This window comes from Bombyx mori, chromosome 11, assembly GCF_030269925.1.
Source record: "Bombyx mori chromosome 11, ASM3026992v2".
NCBI lineage: Eukaryota > Metazoa > Arthropoda > Insecta > Lepidoptera > Bombycidae > Bombyx > Bombyx mori.
Window position 1 is genome coordinate 11,999,917 of NC_085117.1, and position 15,372 is coordinate 12,015,288.

The 15,372-nt window shown below is 35.3% G+C and overlaps 1 protein-coding gene across 15 annotated transcripts in view; it reads left to right on the forward strand.

Annotated features, from left to right (window-relative positions):
- LOC101741980 (type 2 phosphatidylinositol 4,5-bisphosphate 4-phosphatase) overlaps window positions 1-15,372 on the forward strand; it is a 65,481-nt gene that overhangs the window by 43,789 nt on the left and 6,320 nt on the right. For 11 of the 15 annotated variants that reach the window (XM_062671150.1, XM_062671151.1, XM_062671154.1 and 8 more), the window contains 6 exons: window positions 2,189-2,240; window positions 2,438-2,616; window positions 3,780-3,989; window positions 9,921-9,972; window positions 10,170-10,348; window positions 11,512-11,721. In XM_062671150.1, the coding sequence (XP_062527134.1) occupies window positions 2,189-2,240; window positions 2,438-2,616; window positions 3,780-3,989; window positions 9,921-9,972; window positions 10,170-10,348; window positions 11,512-11,721 (882 nt within the window). Of the gene's footprint in view, window positions 1-2,188; window positions 2,241-2,437; window positions 2,617-3,779; window positions 3,990-6,705; window positions 7,284-9,920; window positions 9,973-10,169; window positions 10,349-11,511; window positions 11,722-15,372 lie in introns of those variants that run through there. The other 4 variants (XM_062671165.1, XM_062671153.1, XM_062671152.1 and 1 more) reach the window with 4 other exon arrangements.

Sequence of the window (15,372 nt, forward strand, 5' to 3'; positions counted from 1 at the left end):
AATTTAACTTATGTTTTTAATACAATAGCTGTACTATCCTTAAAAAAACTTATAGAAAGATTTCAAGCAAACAAATCATAGGCAATTATAGGCAGGCTTCAAGGCAGAAATAGGTGAGATAGATGCCCTAAATTCTTCAGAGCTTGTGACATAGAAATAACATATTTACCACCCATTCACCAAATCTAAGCATTAAAAAAAACGGGTATCAGGGAGATAGATGAGAAAATGGTGGAGATACCGCTACTATTTGTGAGGGTTGCAATGGGAGCCCACAAGGATATCCCATCATCTTGCCTATTTCAGGCACTATTAAGTCTTCCTTTCCAGTGGGATGGTTTACCTCACAGCTAGAAAAGAAAAAAGAAATACATAACATAAATATGGACGCTAATTATATTTACTCAGATTTTAAAAGAAAATAATTATATGTACATACCTAGTTTTGCCATAAATACTGAGACAGGAAAAAAATATTCTATTGCAAATAACATTTATTACTTTTACAGTGTGTTAGTTTAATACATAAATATAAAACAATTTAAAGTATAAAAAGCTTATTCGAAGTGGTCTCCATTGGCTGCAATACAGTCCTTTAAACATTGAGGCCAGTTATTAATAGAAGCACGCACGCACTCTTTCCATGGGAAAATTTTTCACTGCCAATCGTACAGATTGTTTTAGGGACTCCAAATTATCATGGCGTTTAGAGCATGCCGTACTCTCTAAAACTGACCATAAATCATAATCCAGCGGATTAAGATCGGGACTAGACGACGGCCAGTCTTCAGCTCCGATAAAGGCCGAAACGTTCGTTTCGAACCAAGACTGCGTAGACCGAACTTTATGACCTGGCGCTGAGTCTGGCTGGAACGACCATTCTTGATTATTGAACATGGTGTTGTTAAGGGGCTTCACTACCTTCTCATGAATGGTATCTTGATACACTTGTGCCGATGTTTAGATACCTTTTTCACAAAAGTATGGCTCAGTCACTCCTTCATAGCTAATACCCCACCAAACCATCACTGAAGTCGGATAGTGCCCACGTTGCACTGTCGACTAATTGGAAAGCTTCCTTAGAGCTTTGAGCATAAATGCGGTCATTTTGTTTGTTAAAATGTTGCTCAATTGTAAAAAAATTCTCATCCTTAAACAAAATTTTTCTGACCTCCCTTTGCGTACCGCTTCAGTAGTTGTTTCGATTTTACCACCTTATTCTCTTTTAAGTTATCTTAAGTACTTTTATTTAATAAACAGGGCCAACACATGGAATATAACCTTAATTCAAAATCAAAGCTTGTCATAATTTATAATAGCACGATAATAGCAGCACTACGTTATGTCACAATGACATGTTCTCTGTGTCACAGTTTCTGTCAATTGTAATCTTATACCATAGACCCTTAAACCTACTTTTTGTTCGATTCATCTATTGGAAAGGCAAAGAGAAAATAGTTTTAAGAAATAGAAAATATTTTATCAAAGTTGAAGCCACTCTGCTGTTTGTTGTATGAAAAATAAAATGGAACAAATGAAATTAAAAGTTTTGCTGGAAATCGACGAAGTCATGTGAATGCAATGAGTAAGCATATTGTATTTTGTTAGTCATTCTATGCAGGGGGCTTTATTTATTTATTTTACACAGTATTTTTCACTAAATGCATATAATCGTGAATTTATTAGTTGAAACATAAAAACAATTTTAAAATGTTTTGACTGCCTCTGGCTTACTCCGGGTAACATCAATAAATCTTTGAAAAATCTGGATTAATCCTCAAAACAGCTGAATTGATTTTTATGGAATTTTTACTAATAGGTAGCAAATATAGTAAGAAGTAATCTAGTCAATACTTTGGAAAAATCATGATACCGCACTTAACTTTTAAAACTCCTGAAGTTACCGGCAATGTTCCAGAATTAATTAAACAGAAAAGCTTTCAAAAATACATAATATCACAAGGCGTGGCAACTATAATAATTGTTGTAAAATCGAACATATTTCGTTCAAATTGGCAAGACTAAATCTAATGTCAAATAAAATAATTTGTCTAAACCATAGACCACCAGTGGTCTAAACTCGAACGTTGTTGTTTAGAGTTGTTTTGTGACTGTCGGAAACTAGAATTGTTTAAAACAAGTTTACCAAATTACGCGTCATTTGCATAATTGTGTAAAATTTTTGTAGAAAGCCACAATGGGGGACAGCCAAAGTGAAAATCAAGCTTTGCTGAGAATTGGTAAGAACCCAGATTTGCACATTGACAGTTGATGATTCAACAAATGCATTACATGTTTTGATGCAAAACAAAGCGATAAGATGGCTCGATTAATAACCAGACACTTAAAAGATAAACCGCATATATTTTATAGCTCAAATAATCGTAATAACGAGACCGGTCAGATACTTAAAATATCTTTTATCTTTCCATGGCAGAAGAGGTCGCATGTGATGATGTGAGCACAATCTCCCCAATTGGGCCCGATGAGTTGCCTCCGCCATATCAACAAGTAGGGATGCCTATGGTCTCTTGCCGAGTGTGCCAAGCACTGATTGACATTCGTGGGAAAAAAGAGCAACATGTAGTGAAATGTTCAGAATGCAAAGAAGCTACGGTAAGGTTTATATGTTATTTTAACCTTTAATAATATATTAAGAACCTCGAAAACTATGAGTGCCCTTACCTATTCCAATAATCTACAGCATTTAATAGCTTAGTATACTTATACTATTTTCAAGACTTAGCACAGAACGGCAAAGCATTTTTATGACTGATTATGTGTTCTGGGTTTAATGTTGAGTTTATTGAAATAAATATAAAATATATATATAATAAAAAGAGTAGGATCTTGAAGGGTGGTAATGGTTTACTTCATTAAATACACACATGGGAGTCTGAAAACTCATGTTAGAGGTTTCAGTAGGTATGAATTCGACTATGCTGACCAACTTTTCGAAAAGTTTGGGAATTTTCTATAAAACAATTCATAACTATCTTACTGACCTGTTAATTTTTAGATCTTTATTAAGATCTCTATACTTTCAAGAAACAATCGAGACTTTATCATCATCATAATCGGTTGCTCTTGGCAGAGCAGTCGTGGTCATGTGGAATTCTTGCTAATTAAAGCCTTGACAGATGTTTTCCACAGTTTACGAACCGAGGCCCGGCGCACACACTCATTAAGTGGGGTTTCAGTAAGGTCTTTCACCTGATCAGTCCAATGCATGGGGATTCATCCATGAGATCTCTTACCATTGACACCCTACCCTGAACAAGTTTCTTGATAGACTCTGCTGGCCGATGTGATACGTGTCCAAAATATCGAAGAATCCTGGATTGCACTGTTGACGTTAACCTGTGAGAGATTTAGTTCTTTTAAGATATACGGAGCATCCTTCTCCAGCAACACATTTCTAATGCATCGATCCTTCTTTTTTCTCTTTCTTTCACAGTCGAGGTCTCAACCCCATATAAAAAGATGGGGAACACCAGTGCCCTTACCAGTCGGACTTTGGTAGTCTTGGTGATATTCCGGTCCTTCCATACTTTTCTGAGTTTATCCATGGCCGATCGCATTTTACCGCGTAGTACCACTGTTAGTAACCAGTGAACCTAGGTAGGCGTAAGATGAAACGACCTCACAGCTTGTAATTTCGGTAATCTCCGGGGTATTGTTTTTTTATACTATAGGAAAAAACAACAAAATTAATTATTTTCATTTTGTTCTCATTTGTACTTGGATTATACTTAAATATTATCTTTCTACATTTTTAGCCTATAAAGAATGCTCCGCCAGGCAAGAAGTATGTTCGGTGCCCTTGCAATTGCCTACTAATTTGCAAGTCATCTTCGCAACGTATAGCTTGTCCTCGTGCTGATTGCAAGAGGATTATCAACCTAGCACCATCACCAGTTACTCCACCTGTGCCCACTCTGCCCGGCATGGATAGAGTAATCTGTGCACATTGTCAAGACACATTCTTGGTTAGTAATGATAAAATAACTATGGATAAAAATGTCCTTCCTCAGACTTACTTATTTGTTCCTTCATTAACTTTTAAGTTCCTGATTGGTTTTTTATTACTTAAGATTCACTAACCAGCATAGCCCCAATGTTGAGCTGACTAGCAGGTGAACAATGCTGTCAATTTTAAAACCTAAAATTTAACTTATGTTTTTAATACAATAGCTGTACTATCCTTAAAAAAACTTATAGAAAGATTTCAAGCAAACAAATCATAGGCAATTATAGGCAGGCTTCAAGGCAGAAATAGGTGAGATAGATGCCCTAAATTCTTCAGAGCTTGTGACATAGAAATAACATATTTACCACCCATTCACCAAATCTAAGCATTAAAAAAAACGGGTATCAGGGAGATAGATGAGAAAATGGTGGAGATACCGCTACTATTTGTGAGGGTTGCAATGGGAGCCCACAAGGATATCCCATCATCTTGCCTATTTCAGGCACTATTAAGTCTTCCTTTCCAGTGGGATGGTTTACCTCACAGCTAGAAAAGAAAAAAGAAATACATAACATAAATATGGACGCTAATTATATTTACTCAGATTTTAAAAGAAAATAATTATATGTACATACCTAGTTTTGCCATAAATACTGAGACAGGAAAAAAATATTCTATTGCAAATAACATTTATTACTTTTACAGTGTGTTAGTTTAATACATAAATATAAAACAATTTAAAGTATAAAAAGCTTATTCGAAGTGGTCTCCATTGGCTGCAATACAGTCCTTTAAACATTGAGGCCAGTTATTAATAGAAGCACGCACGCACTCTTTCCATGGGAAAATTTTTCACTGCCAATCGTACAGATTGTTTTAGGGACTCCAAATTATCATGGCGTTTAGAGCATGCCGTACTCTCTAAAACTGACCATAAATCATAATCCAGCGGATTAAGATCGGGACTAGACGACGGCCAGTCTTCAGCTCCGATAAAGGCCGAAACGTTCGTTTCGAACCAAGACTGCGTAGACCGAACTTTATGACCTGGCGCTGAGTCTGGCTGGAACGACCATTCTTGATTATTGAACATGGTGTTGTTAAGGGGCTTCACTACCTTCTCATGAATGGTATCTTGATACACTTGTGCCGATGTTTAGATACCTTTTTCACAAAAGTATGGCTCAGTCACTCCTTCATAGCTAATACCCCACCAAACCATCACTGAAGTCGGATAGTGCCCACGTTGCACTGTCGACTAATTGGAAAGCTTCCTTAGAGCTTTGAGCATAAATGCGGTCATTTTGTTTGTTAAAATGTTGCTCAATTGTAAAAAAATTCTCATCCTTAAACAAAATTTTTCTGACCTCCCTTTGCGTACCGCTTCAGTAGTTGTTTCGATTTTACCACCTTATTCTCTTTTAAGTTATCTTAAGTACTTTTATTTAATAAACAGGGCCAACACATGGAATATAACCTTAATTCAAAATCAAAGCTTGTCATAATTTATAATAGCACGATAATAGCAGCACTACGTTATGTCACAATGACATGTTCTCTGTGTCACAGTTTCTGTCAATTGTAATCATAGAGTTACTATTCTAACTGGAGTGCTTACTTCGTTTGACATAAAAACTAAAAATATACTTTATCTCTATGCCTTAAAGTTTATTTTTAAATAGCAAAAGATGTAAGGAAAAACGGTCTGAAAAGAGAATGATTATTAAGTGGTGGTGTCCCTCTCGCACATTTTACAAACAAAAAGCAGTGTTGCTAGCTTAGAGGATTTTCCATAAAATCTCGGAATTTGGACCCCCGTCTTAGTTATCAAAAATGGCTTTTAGTGGTTAGTGGATTTTTTAGTAGCTTGGGCGTTGTTGAAAATTATTGAAAAGGTTAAAATCAATCCACTTTACAGGATTTTAAACATTTTATGACAATAATATATCTAAATACATATTATTTAAACGATGTGACTTAAACTTAACTAGAAAATATTGCGACAATTTAGAATTTCCATCAACGTCAAAAATTAAATTGGTTCAACATAAACGTACAAAGTTATGGTGAATTTAGTTTCTGATGATGACAATTTATTAAAATAAATTATATAAGAAGTATTGATTATATGATATATATTGATTTTTAATAGAACATCATACATTAATAAAGCTCATTACCAAAAAAAAAATTGTTCTATATTAATAAGAACTCTGTTTAATGGAAAATTTAATGGTAGGTACGTAGATTTCTGATGGTTTTCATGTTGAATTTGGTGGGAAGCCAGATTAATTGTTGGCATCACCGAAAAAGAGCTATGAATGGATTAAAAGAAAAATGGCGTCTATTTACGTTTGTAGTGCGAAGTTAAAATGGCACTGATACAGCTTGTGGCTTGTTTTTTTTTCGAAAATCGTGAAAGTTTCCGTGTAATCATGGTGAACACTTTTAATATAAGTGGTTTTAAGCGAGAATCCTCTCCAGTTTGTGGAATATCCTTCCATATGTCAGATTCATTGATAAATTTTTACTAGTGTGAGCATATATTTTTAAAATGTGAGATATTTTTTCTCATTATAATATTTAATACCATTTGTCTTGTAAATTGTACTTAATCTATGTCATATACTAAATTTGAAAAAACAATCGTGAAAACTATAATTTTGCAATGTATTTTTCATATTATAAGAGCCATCACGTGGTATTTCTTGAACTTTTTTTATTGTATTGAATAGCATCGCACGCAAGCATGTATATCATTTGCCTGACGTTAAGCGAACGAGGAGGATCTTCTAGTAAATATGACGTTGGAATTTCTGGAAAATGTCCTTTAAAAAGGTCAAACAAGAAGAATCAAGTACTCAAACGCAAGAAATAAAAAATACCCCGAGAAAAGCAAAATTACGACAAGATGTTAAGGTATTGAAACAAAAACTTAAAAGTCGTGAAATAGTGATTGTAAATATAAAGTCGATTTTAGATTTATTAGAGAAAAATGGCGATTTTTAATTGAATTGAAATTTAAATTGCGAAATTTTAATGATACTCATGGTCCACTTAGATATTGATTAAAATAAATTATGTATTTCGTTGAAAAAAAAGAATTTACTTAAAAATAAATAGAGGAAATGTTATATTATAAGATTACAGAAAATTTACTGAACTTAATAATAATAATATAACCAATATTTTGTAAATAGAGATCAAGTACCTACTATGTGTATTGTGTTATGTGTATTGACTTGTCATTTAAGAGTTATTTAATTGTCTACATATAACAAATAAATGAATTTCAGTTCATTTCATTTTATTACCCATTGTGTTTTATTTCCTAAAATGTAACTAGTAGACTTAATATACACGTGTCATGAAAATAGCACAGAAGTAAAAATACAAGTAATTTTAAATCAATTGAAGATGTGAATGTAGGAAAAGAGCACCCGATACGCGCAGACCATGTGTGTTGCAGTGTCTCACTCAGTGTGTCAAATATTAATTTGCACGTCCCACTTAGCCAGTACACTAAAGTAGGAATTGCGTAATTAAGTTCAACATAATATTTAAGTCGCGGTTGAGTATTCGGACGTTAAACATGAGTTTGAGGAAGTTTAAGTAATAGCACTGAGGTAATGATGTTTGTAATAAAACTCAGTGCTAGATTTTCGACAACGCAGCAACTTCCAAAAAAAACCGTCGAAAAAAGGCACCATGACGACGAAGCAATGTTTAGAATTGAATTTACATAAATAAAACGTTGCAAGCACGTGTTTTGTATTTACATAGGGTTACACAGAATTACTTAAGGTAAATTCAAAACTGATGCATGTGTATAATTTTATCCTATAAATAAATTTTATATGGTCACCACATTAGACAAGGACACCGCGACCAAAAAGTATTCTCTTTCGAGACCGATTTCTCGGCATTAGACAGTAGACATGCGTAGTTCCGGACCGAAATAGTTCCTGGAACTATGTCCTCATATGGAACTATATCATTCAATCCGAGTTGTCAAAATTAACATGTTCAGACAGTTCCATTTAGATTTCAAGTGTACTGTTATGCAGGAACTACGAACGCGTTGAACATGACGGACATGCGGACATGATTAGAGCATAGGTATCGCGCGGCGCGGAGGCGTGGCGCGGCGAGTCCACCCGAATGAGTCCCGAAGCGACACGAGTCCACGTAAAGAGATAAGGCGAAATATGGCGCTAATACGAGGGAGTGAGATGGAGCGAGTGCATGCAACTGCGTGTGGAGTTCTTTCACATTACATTTTTATGAATATTGAAGTTATGTTCTACGACCTACGTGTTACAGTCGATAGTTGAATGAATTAAAATGTTTTGCTTAGGATTTTGACCTTGACCATGCATCATTCTTACGAGCACTTAACCTTAAGTGTTTGTAGACCATTTCTTAGAAAATCATAATAAAAAATTAGAGAATTTTAAAACATTCACCACTTTCGCTAGTTTTGTTAGCTACATTACGTAATGAAAATAAAATATATTGTTATCTCGGTTATGGGAAAAAGGTTGTAAAGCTAAAACGAGCTCAATATGTTGTATATCAGAATAACGTGGTATTTTAATTGACAATTGATAGGTTATAGTTTCCGGTGCATCGTACAATACATTGAAAAATAATGAAAGTAGTAGAGTAATTGAAATTATGACAAAGTGGAATAGTACATTAATAAATTATGAAACAAACTAACAATGAACCTAAAATTAAAAACCTTACAAAATAATAATTATAGTAATAATTGCCATCAGCGGCAATTTATTTTTATAGTGTTTTTAAAAAACTGTATTATAATACCTTTTTTGAAAAATATTGTGTAATTAATGATAATTTAATACGTGATTCGCTACACTACAAACAGCTACTAGACTTAACATGTCCGCGGAACTAAACGGCTACAAACAGCTACCAGACTTAATATGTCTGCGGAACTAAGCAGCTACAAACAGCTACTAGACTTAACATCTCCGCGGAACTAAACAGTTCCGCGGACATGTTTACTGGAACTAGTTCCGACACTCTAAAGAACGATGTCATGTTCAATCCTTTTCCGAACATGATTAGCGCACGTCTATTAGACAGCACTCCAGTTGTAGGTACTTATTAACTCCATGATTGTAATCTTATACCATAGACCCTTAAACCTACTTTTTGTTCGATTCATCTATTGGAAAGGCAAAGAGAAAATAGTTTTAAGAAATAGAAAATATTTTATCAAAGTTGAAGCCACTCTGCTGTTTGTTGTATGAAAAATAAAATGGAACAAATGAAATTAAAAGTTTTGCTGGAAATCGACGAAGTCATGTGAATGCAATGAGTAAGCATATTGTATTTTGTTAGTCATTCTATGCAGGGGGCTTTATTTATTTATTTTACACAGTATTTTTCACTAAATGCATATAATCGTGAATTTATTAGTTGAAACATAAAAACAATTTTAAAATGTTTTGACTGCCTCTGGCTTACTCCGGGTAACATCAATAAATCTTTGAAAAATCTGGATTAATCCTCAAAACAGCTGAATTGATTTTTATGGAATTTTTACTAATAGGTAGCAAATATAGTAAGAAGTAATCTAGTCAATACTTTGGAAAAATCATGATACCGCACTTAACTTTTAAAACTCCTGAAGTTACCGGCAATGTTCCAGAATTAATTAAACAGAAAAGCTTTCAAAAATACATAATATCACAAGGCGTGGCAACTATAATAATTGTTGTAAAATCGAACATATTTCGTTCAAATTGGCAAGACTAAATCTAATGTCAAATAAAATAATTTGTCTAAACCATAGACCACCAGTGGTCTAAACTCGAACGTTGTTGTTTAGAGTTGTTTTGTGACTGTCGGAAACTAGAATTGTTTAAAACAAGTTTACCAAATTACGCGTCATTTGCATAATTGTGTAAAATTTTTGTAGAAAGCCACAATGGGGGACAGCCAAAGTGAAAATCAAGCTTTGCTGAGAATTGGTAAGAACCCAGATTTGCACATTGACAGTTGATGATTCAACAAATGCATTACATGTTTTGATGCAAAACAAAGCGATAAGATGGCTCGATTAATAACCAGACACTTAAAAGATAAACCGCATATATTTTATAGCTCAAATAATCGTAATAACGAGACCGGTCAGATACTTAAAATATCTTTTATCTTTCCATGGCAGAAGAGGTCGCATGTGATGATGTGAGCACAATCTCCCCAATTGGGCCCGATGAGTTGCCTCCGCCATATCAACAAGTAGGGATGCCTATGGTCTCTTGCCGAGTGTGCCAAGCACTGATTGACATTCGTGGGAAAAAAGAGCAACATGTAGTGAAATGTTCAGAATGCAAAGAAGCTACGGTAAGGTTTATATGTTATTTTAACCTTTAATAATATATTAAGAACCTCGAAAACTATGAGTGCCCTTACCTATTCCAATAATCTACAGCATTTAATAGCTTAGTATACTTATACTATTTTCAAGACATAGCACAGAACGGCAAAGCATTTTTATGACTGATTATGTGTTCTGGGTTTAATGTTGAGTTTATTGAAATAAATATAAAATATATATATAATAAAAAGAGTAGGATCTTGAAGGGTGGTAATGGTTTACTTCATTAAATACACACATGGGAGTCTGAAAACTCATGTTAGAGGTTTCAGTAGGTATGAATTCGACTATGCTGACCAACTTTTCGAAAAGTTTGGGAATTTTCTATAAAACAATTCATAACTATCTTACTGACCTGTTAATTTTTAGATCTTTATTAAGATCTCTATACTTTCAAGAAACAATCGAGACTTTATCATCATCATAATCGGTTGCTCTTGGCAGAGCAGTCGTGGTCATGTGGAATTCTTGCTAATTAAAGCCTTGACAGATGCTTTCCACAGTTTACGAACCGAGGCCCGGCGCACACACTCATTAAGTGGGGTTTCAGTAAGGTCTTTCACCTGATCAGTCCAATGCATGGGGATTCATCCATGAGATCTCTTACCATTGACACCCTACCCTGAACAAGTTTCTTGATAGACTCTGCTGGCCGATGTGATACGTGTCCAAAATATCGAAGAATCCTGGATTGCACTGTTGACGTTAACCTGTGAGAGATTTAGTTCTTTTAAGATATACGGAGCATCCTTCTCCAGCAACACATTTCTAATGCATCGATCCTTCTTTTTTCTCTTTCTTTCACAGTCGAGGTCTCAACCCCATATAAAAAGATGGGGAACACCAGTGCCCTTACCAGTCGGACTTTGGTAGTCTTGGTGATATTCCGGTCCTTCCATACTTTTCTGAGTTTATCCATGGCCGATCGCATTTTACCGCGTAGTACCACTGTTAGTAACCAGTGAACCTAGGTAGGCGTAAGATGAAACGACCTCACAGCTTGTAATTTCGGTAATCTCCGGGGTATTGTTTTTTTATACTATAGGAAAAAACAACAAAATTAATTATTTTCATTTTGTTCTCATTTGTACTTGGATTATACTTAAATATTATCTTTCTACATTTTTAGCCTATAAAGAATGCTCCGCCAGGCAAGAAGTATGTTCGGTGCCCTTGCAATTGCCTACTAATTTGCAAGTCATCTTCGCAACGTATAGCTTGTCCTCGTGCTGATTGCAAGAGGATTATCAACCTAGCACCATCACCAGTTACTCCACCTGTGCCCACTCTGCCCGGCATGGATAGAGTAATCTGTGCACATTGTCAAGACACATTCTTGGTTAGTAATGATAAAATAACTATGGATAAAAATGTCCTTCCTCAGACTTACTTATTTGTTCCTTCATTAACTTTTAAGTTCCTGATTGGTTTTTTATTACTTAAGATTCACTAACCAGCATAGCCCCAATGTTGAGCTGACTAGCAGGTGAACAATGCTGTCAATTTTAAAACCTAAAATTTAACTTATGTTTTTAATACAATAGCTGTACTATCCTTAAAAAAACTTATAGAAAGATTTCAAGCAAACAAATCATAGGCAATTATAGGCAGGCTTCAAGGCAGAAATAGGTGAGATAGATGCCCTAAATTCTTCAGAGCTTGTGACATAGAAATAACATATTTACCACCCATTCACCAAATCTAAGCATTAAAAAAAACGGGTATCAGGGAGATAGATGAGAAAATGGTGGAGATACCGCTACTATTTGTGAGGGTTGCAATGGGAGCCCACAAGGATATCCCATCATCTTGCCTATTTCAGGCACTATTAAGTCTTCCTTTCCAGTGGGATGGTTTACCTCACAGCTAGAAAAGAAAAAAGAAATACATAACATAAATATGGACGCTAATTATATTTACTCAGATTTTAAAAGAAAATAATTATATGTACATACCTAGTTTTGCCATAAATACTGAGACAGGAAAAAAATATTCTATTGCAAATAACATTTATTACTTTTACAGTGTGTTAGTTTAATACATAAATATAAAACAATTTAAAGTATAAAAAGCTTATTCGAAGTGGTCTCCATTGGCTGCAATACAGTCCTTTAAACATTGAGGCCAGTTATTAATAGAAGCACGCACGCACTCTTTCCATGGGAAAATTTTTCACTGCCAATCGTACAGATTGTTTTAGGGACTCCAAATTATCATGGCGTTTAGAGCATGCCGTACTCTCTAAAACTGACCATAAATCATAATCCAGCGGATTAAGATCGGGACTAGACGACGGCCAGTCTTCAGCTCCGATAAAGGCCGAAACGTTCGTTTCGAACCAAGACTGCGTAGACCGAACTTTATGACCTGGCGCTGAGTCTGGCTGGAACGACCATTCTTGATTATTGAACATGGTGTTGTTAAGGGGCTTCACTACCTTCTCATGAATGGTATCTTGATACACTTGTGCCGATGTTTAGATACCTTTTTCACAAAAGTATGGCTCAGTCACTCCTTCATAGCTAATACCCCACCAAACCATCACTGAAGTCGGATAGTGCCCACGTTGCACTGTCGACTAATTGGAAAGCTTCCTTAGAGCTTTGAGCATAAATGCGGTCATTTTGTTTGTTAAAATGTTGCTCAATTGTAAAAAAATTCTCATCCTTAAACAAAATTTTTCTGACCTCCCTTTGCGTACCGCTTCAGTAGTTGTTTCGATTTTACCACCTTATTCTCTTTTAAGTTATCAGTTAAGAAATGACCAGTACGTCTCAGGCTGCAAGTTCTAAGTCATCTTTAATCTTTTGCTTTCGGACAGGATTTCTTCGAATTTTTCCCTTACTGCTCTGACCACCTTTTTTGTATGAACACTTCGTGGACACAAACATTTTACTAATAACAAGCGTATGGAGAGTTTTAAAAATTGAATTTGGCTCCATACCTACTTTGTGTAATGCAATCACAGCGATTCGGTTCTCTTTATCACCCCATTTTAATATCGCGTATTGGTGCCAAAATGAGAAAACCCAATGAGCAATCATATAAAAATGACAGATTCCAAATTCAAATGTAATATTTTGTTTTTTTTAATTGTAACAGTATTTATGGCCAGACTAAGTACATTTTATTTCATAATATATTGAAAAAGAAGATACAAATAAATTTCACTCTTCTTACCGCACTAAACTAAGTTCATCAAAATGAGCAAGTGTAAAAAGTTTAAACTTTAATTGAATAAAGATTACACAAAATATTCAATTTTTGATTTTTCACTATCATAAAACAGGTAGGTACTCGGAAACTATTCCTAAAATAAGTTAATGAGCTGTATAAATTTTAAATATATTTCTTAGCTTAGCTATATTTCATGAATTTTTAATGGTTCTAACTGTTTTTCATATTGAGTGAAGGCTGTGCTGGTGGACCCGTGGCAGGAGTCCACAGGTACATAGCTACTCATATTTATGTTTTTTTCTGAGTATCAAACCACAAAGCATTAGTAAAAAATATTTCTTTGAAAATGAACAGCACTCCTGGTATTGGAAAAGTTTATTTTACTTACCATAGGTATACCATAGGACTGATGAATTAGTGATTTTATGAAAAAGCATATTATAATAATTTAATTAATAAATCTAATCTTCCTTTGTCTCTGCATTCTTGCTAAAACGTCTGCGGTCATTACCCTTATAATCTTATCAATAACTAATATTACATATTTATTTTCAACTTTGCCTAATTTAAAACCAAACCAACTAAATAAAGAAATATATTGTTTGAGTTAAACAACCGGTAAAGTATATTATTGCATAGTGTTAAGGAATTTCGCAAATTGGTTCTTGCAACATAAGCCCGAGATATAATCTTTTAACTGTATATCTCTATCCTTCACCTTTAACTAACTTTCTATTTTTAGGTAGCTGTATAAAATGTCTTAATCGTGATTTTTTTTTGTGCTTTCGATGAGTATACTACCTAATTCCAATTTAGTATTAAGTTATTACCACAGTCCATAAACATCTTAGCTTGAATAAGACCATCCTACTTTGAGTTTTGAAGTCCCAATTGAAACTATTATACTTGAACGCATTATTAGCTGTAGACAGAATGTACTTCCTTTCCATACGTGCTTGAACAGACTATGTCCTCTATGCGTCATGATAATCGCCTTATCGTTGCCGCCGCTGAGTACTCCCCGAATCCTGATCATGCAGGAGCCAGTCACCGTCGACGCCCTAGACACGTCCTTACGGGTCCATCAGATCCGATAACCTTTGCATTAGATGCCTTCAGCTCTAATACTAGGAGCAAGCTTAGGGACCCCGGTAACCGTACTCGTCGAACTCGTGAAAGAGGTCGACGTGCAACCTAACCCATGCATCAGCCCGCTGAGTTTCTCGCCGGATCTTCTCAGCGGGTCGCGATTCCGATCCGGTAGTAGATTCATTCGCGAAGCAATTGCTCTTGAGTTGTTAGGTCTCCTTCGGAGGCGCTCGGGTAGTTGTTAGCAAATCCCACCCCTCCTGGCTGAGCCTTTGCTCGCCCACCTGTCCTGGTGAAACTGGAAAGGCCTTCGGGCCACCAGTAATCTTTCAATCATAAAAAAAGAAGTATGTCCTATAAGGGCGATTCTTGACTCCCACAGCCAGAATCTTACCAATGTAGTGTGACTACTCCTTGGTGGTAACATTTTATTTATTAATAATGCTTTCATTCATGGATGTTTTTAATATTTTTCATAATAACTTTTAATAGTATTTATAAGATCGAAACAGGATCATATATTGCTTACTGGTGGTAGAACCTCTTGTGAGTCCGCACGGGTAGGTACCACCGCCCTGCCTATTTCTGCCGTGAAGCAGTAATGCGTTTCGGTTTGAAGGGCGGGGCAGCCGTTGTAACTATACTGAGACCTTAGAACTCATATCTCAATGTGGGTGGCGCATGTTGGATGTCTATGGGCTCCGGTAACAATTTAACACCGGGT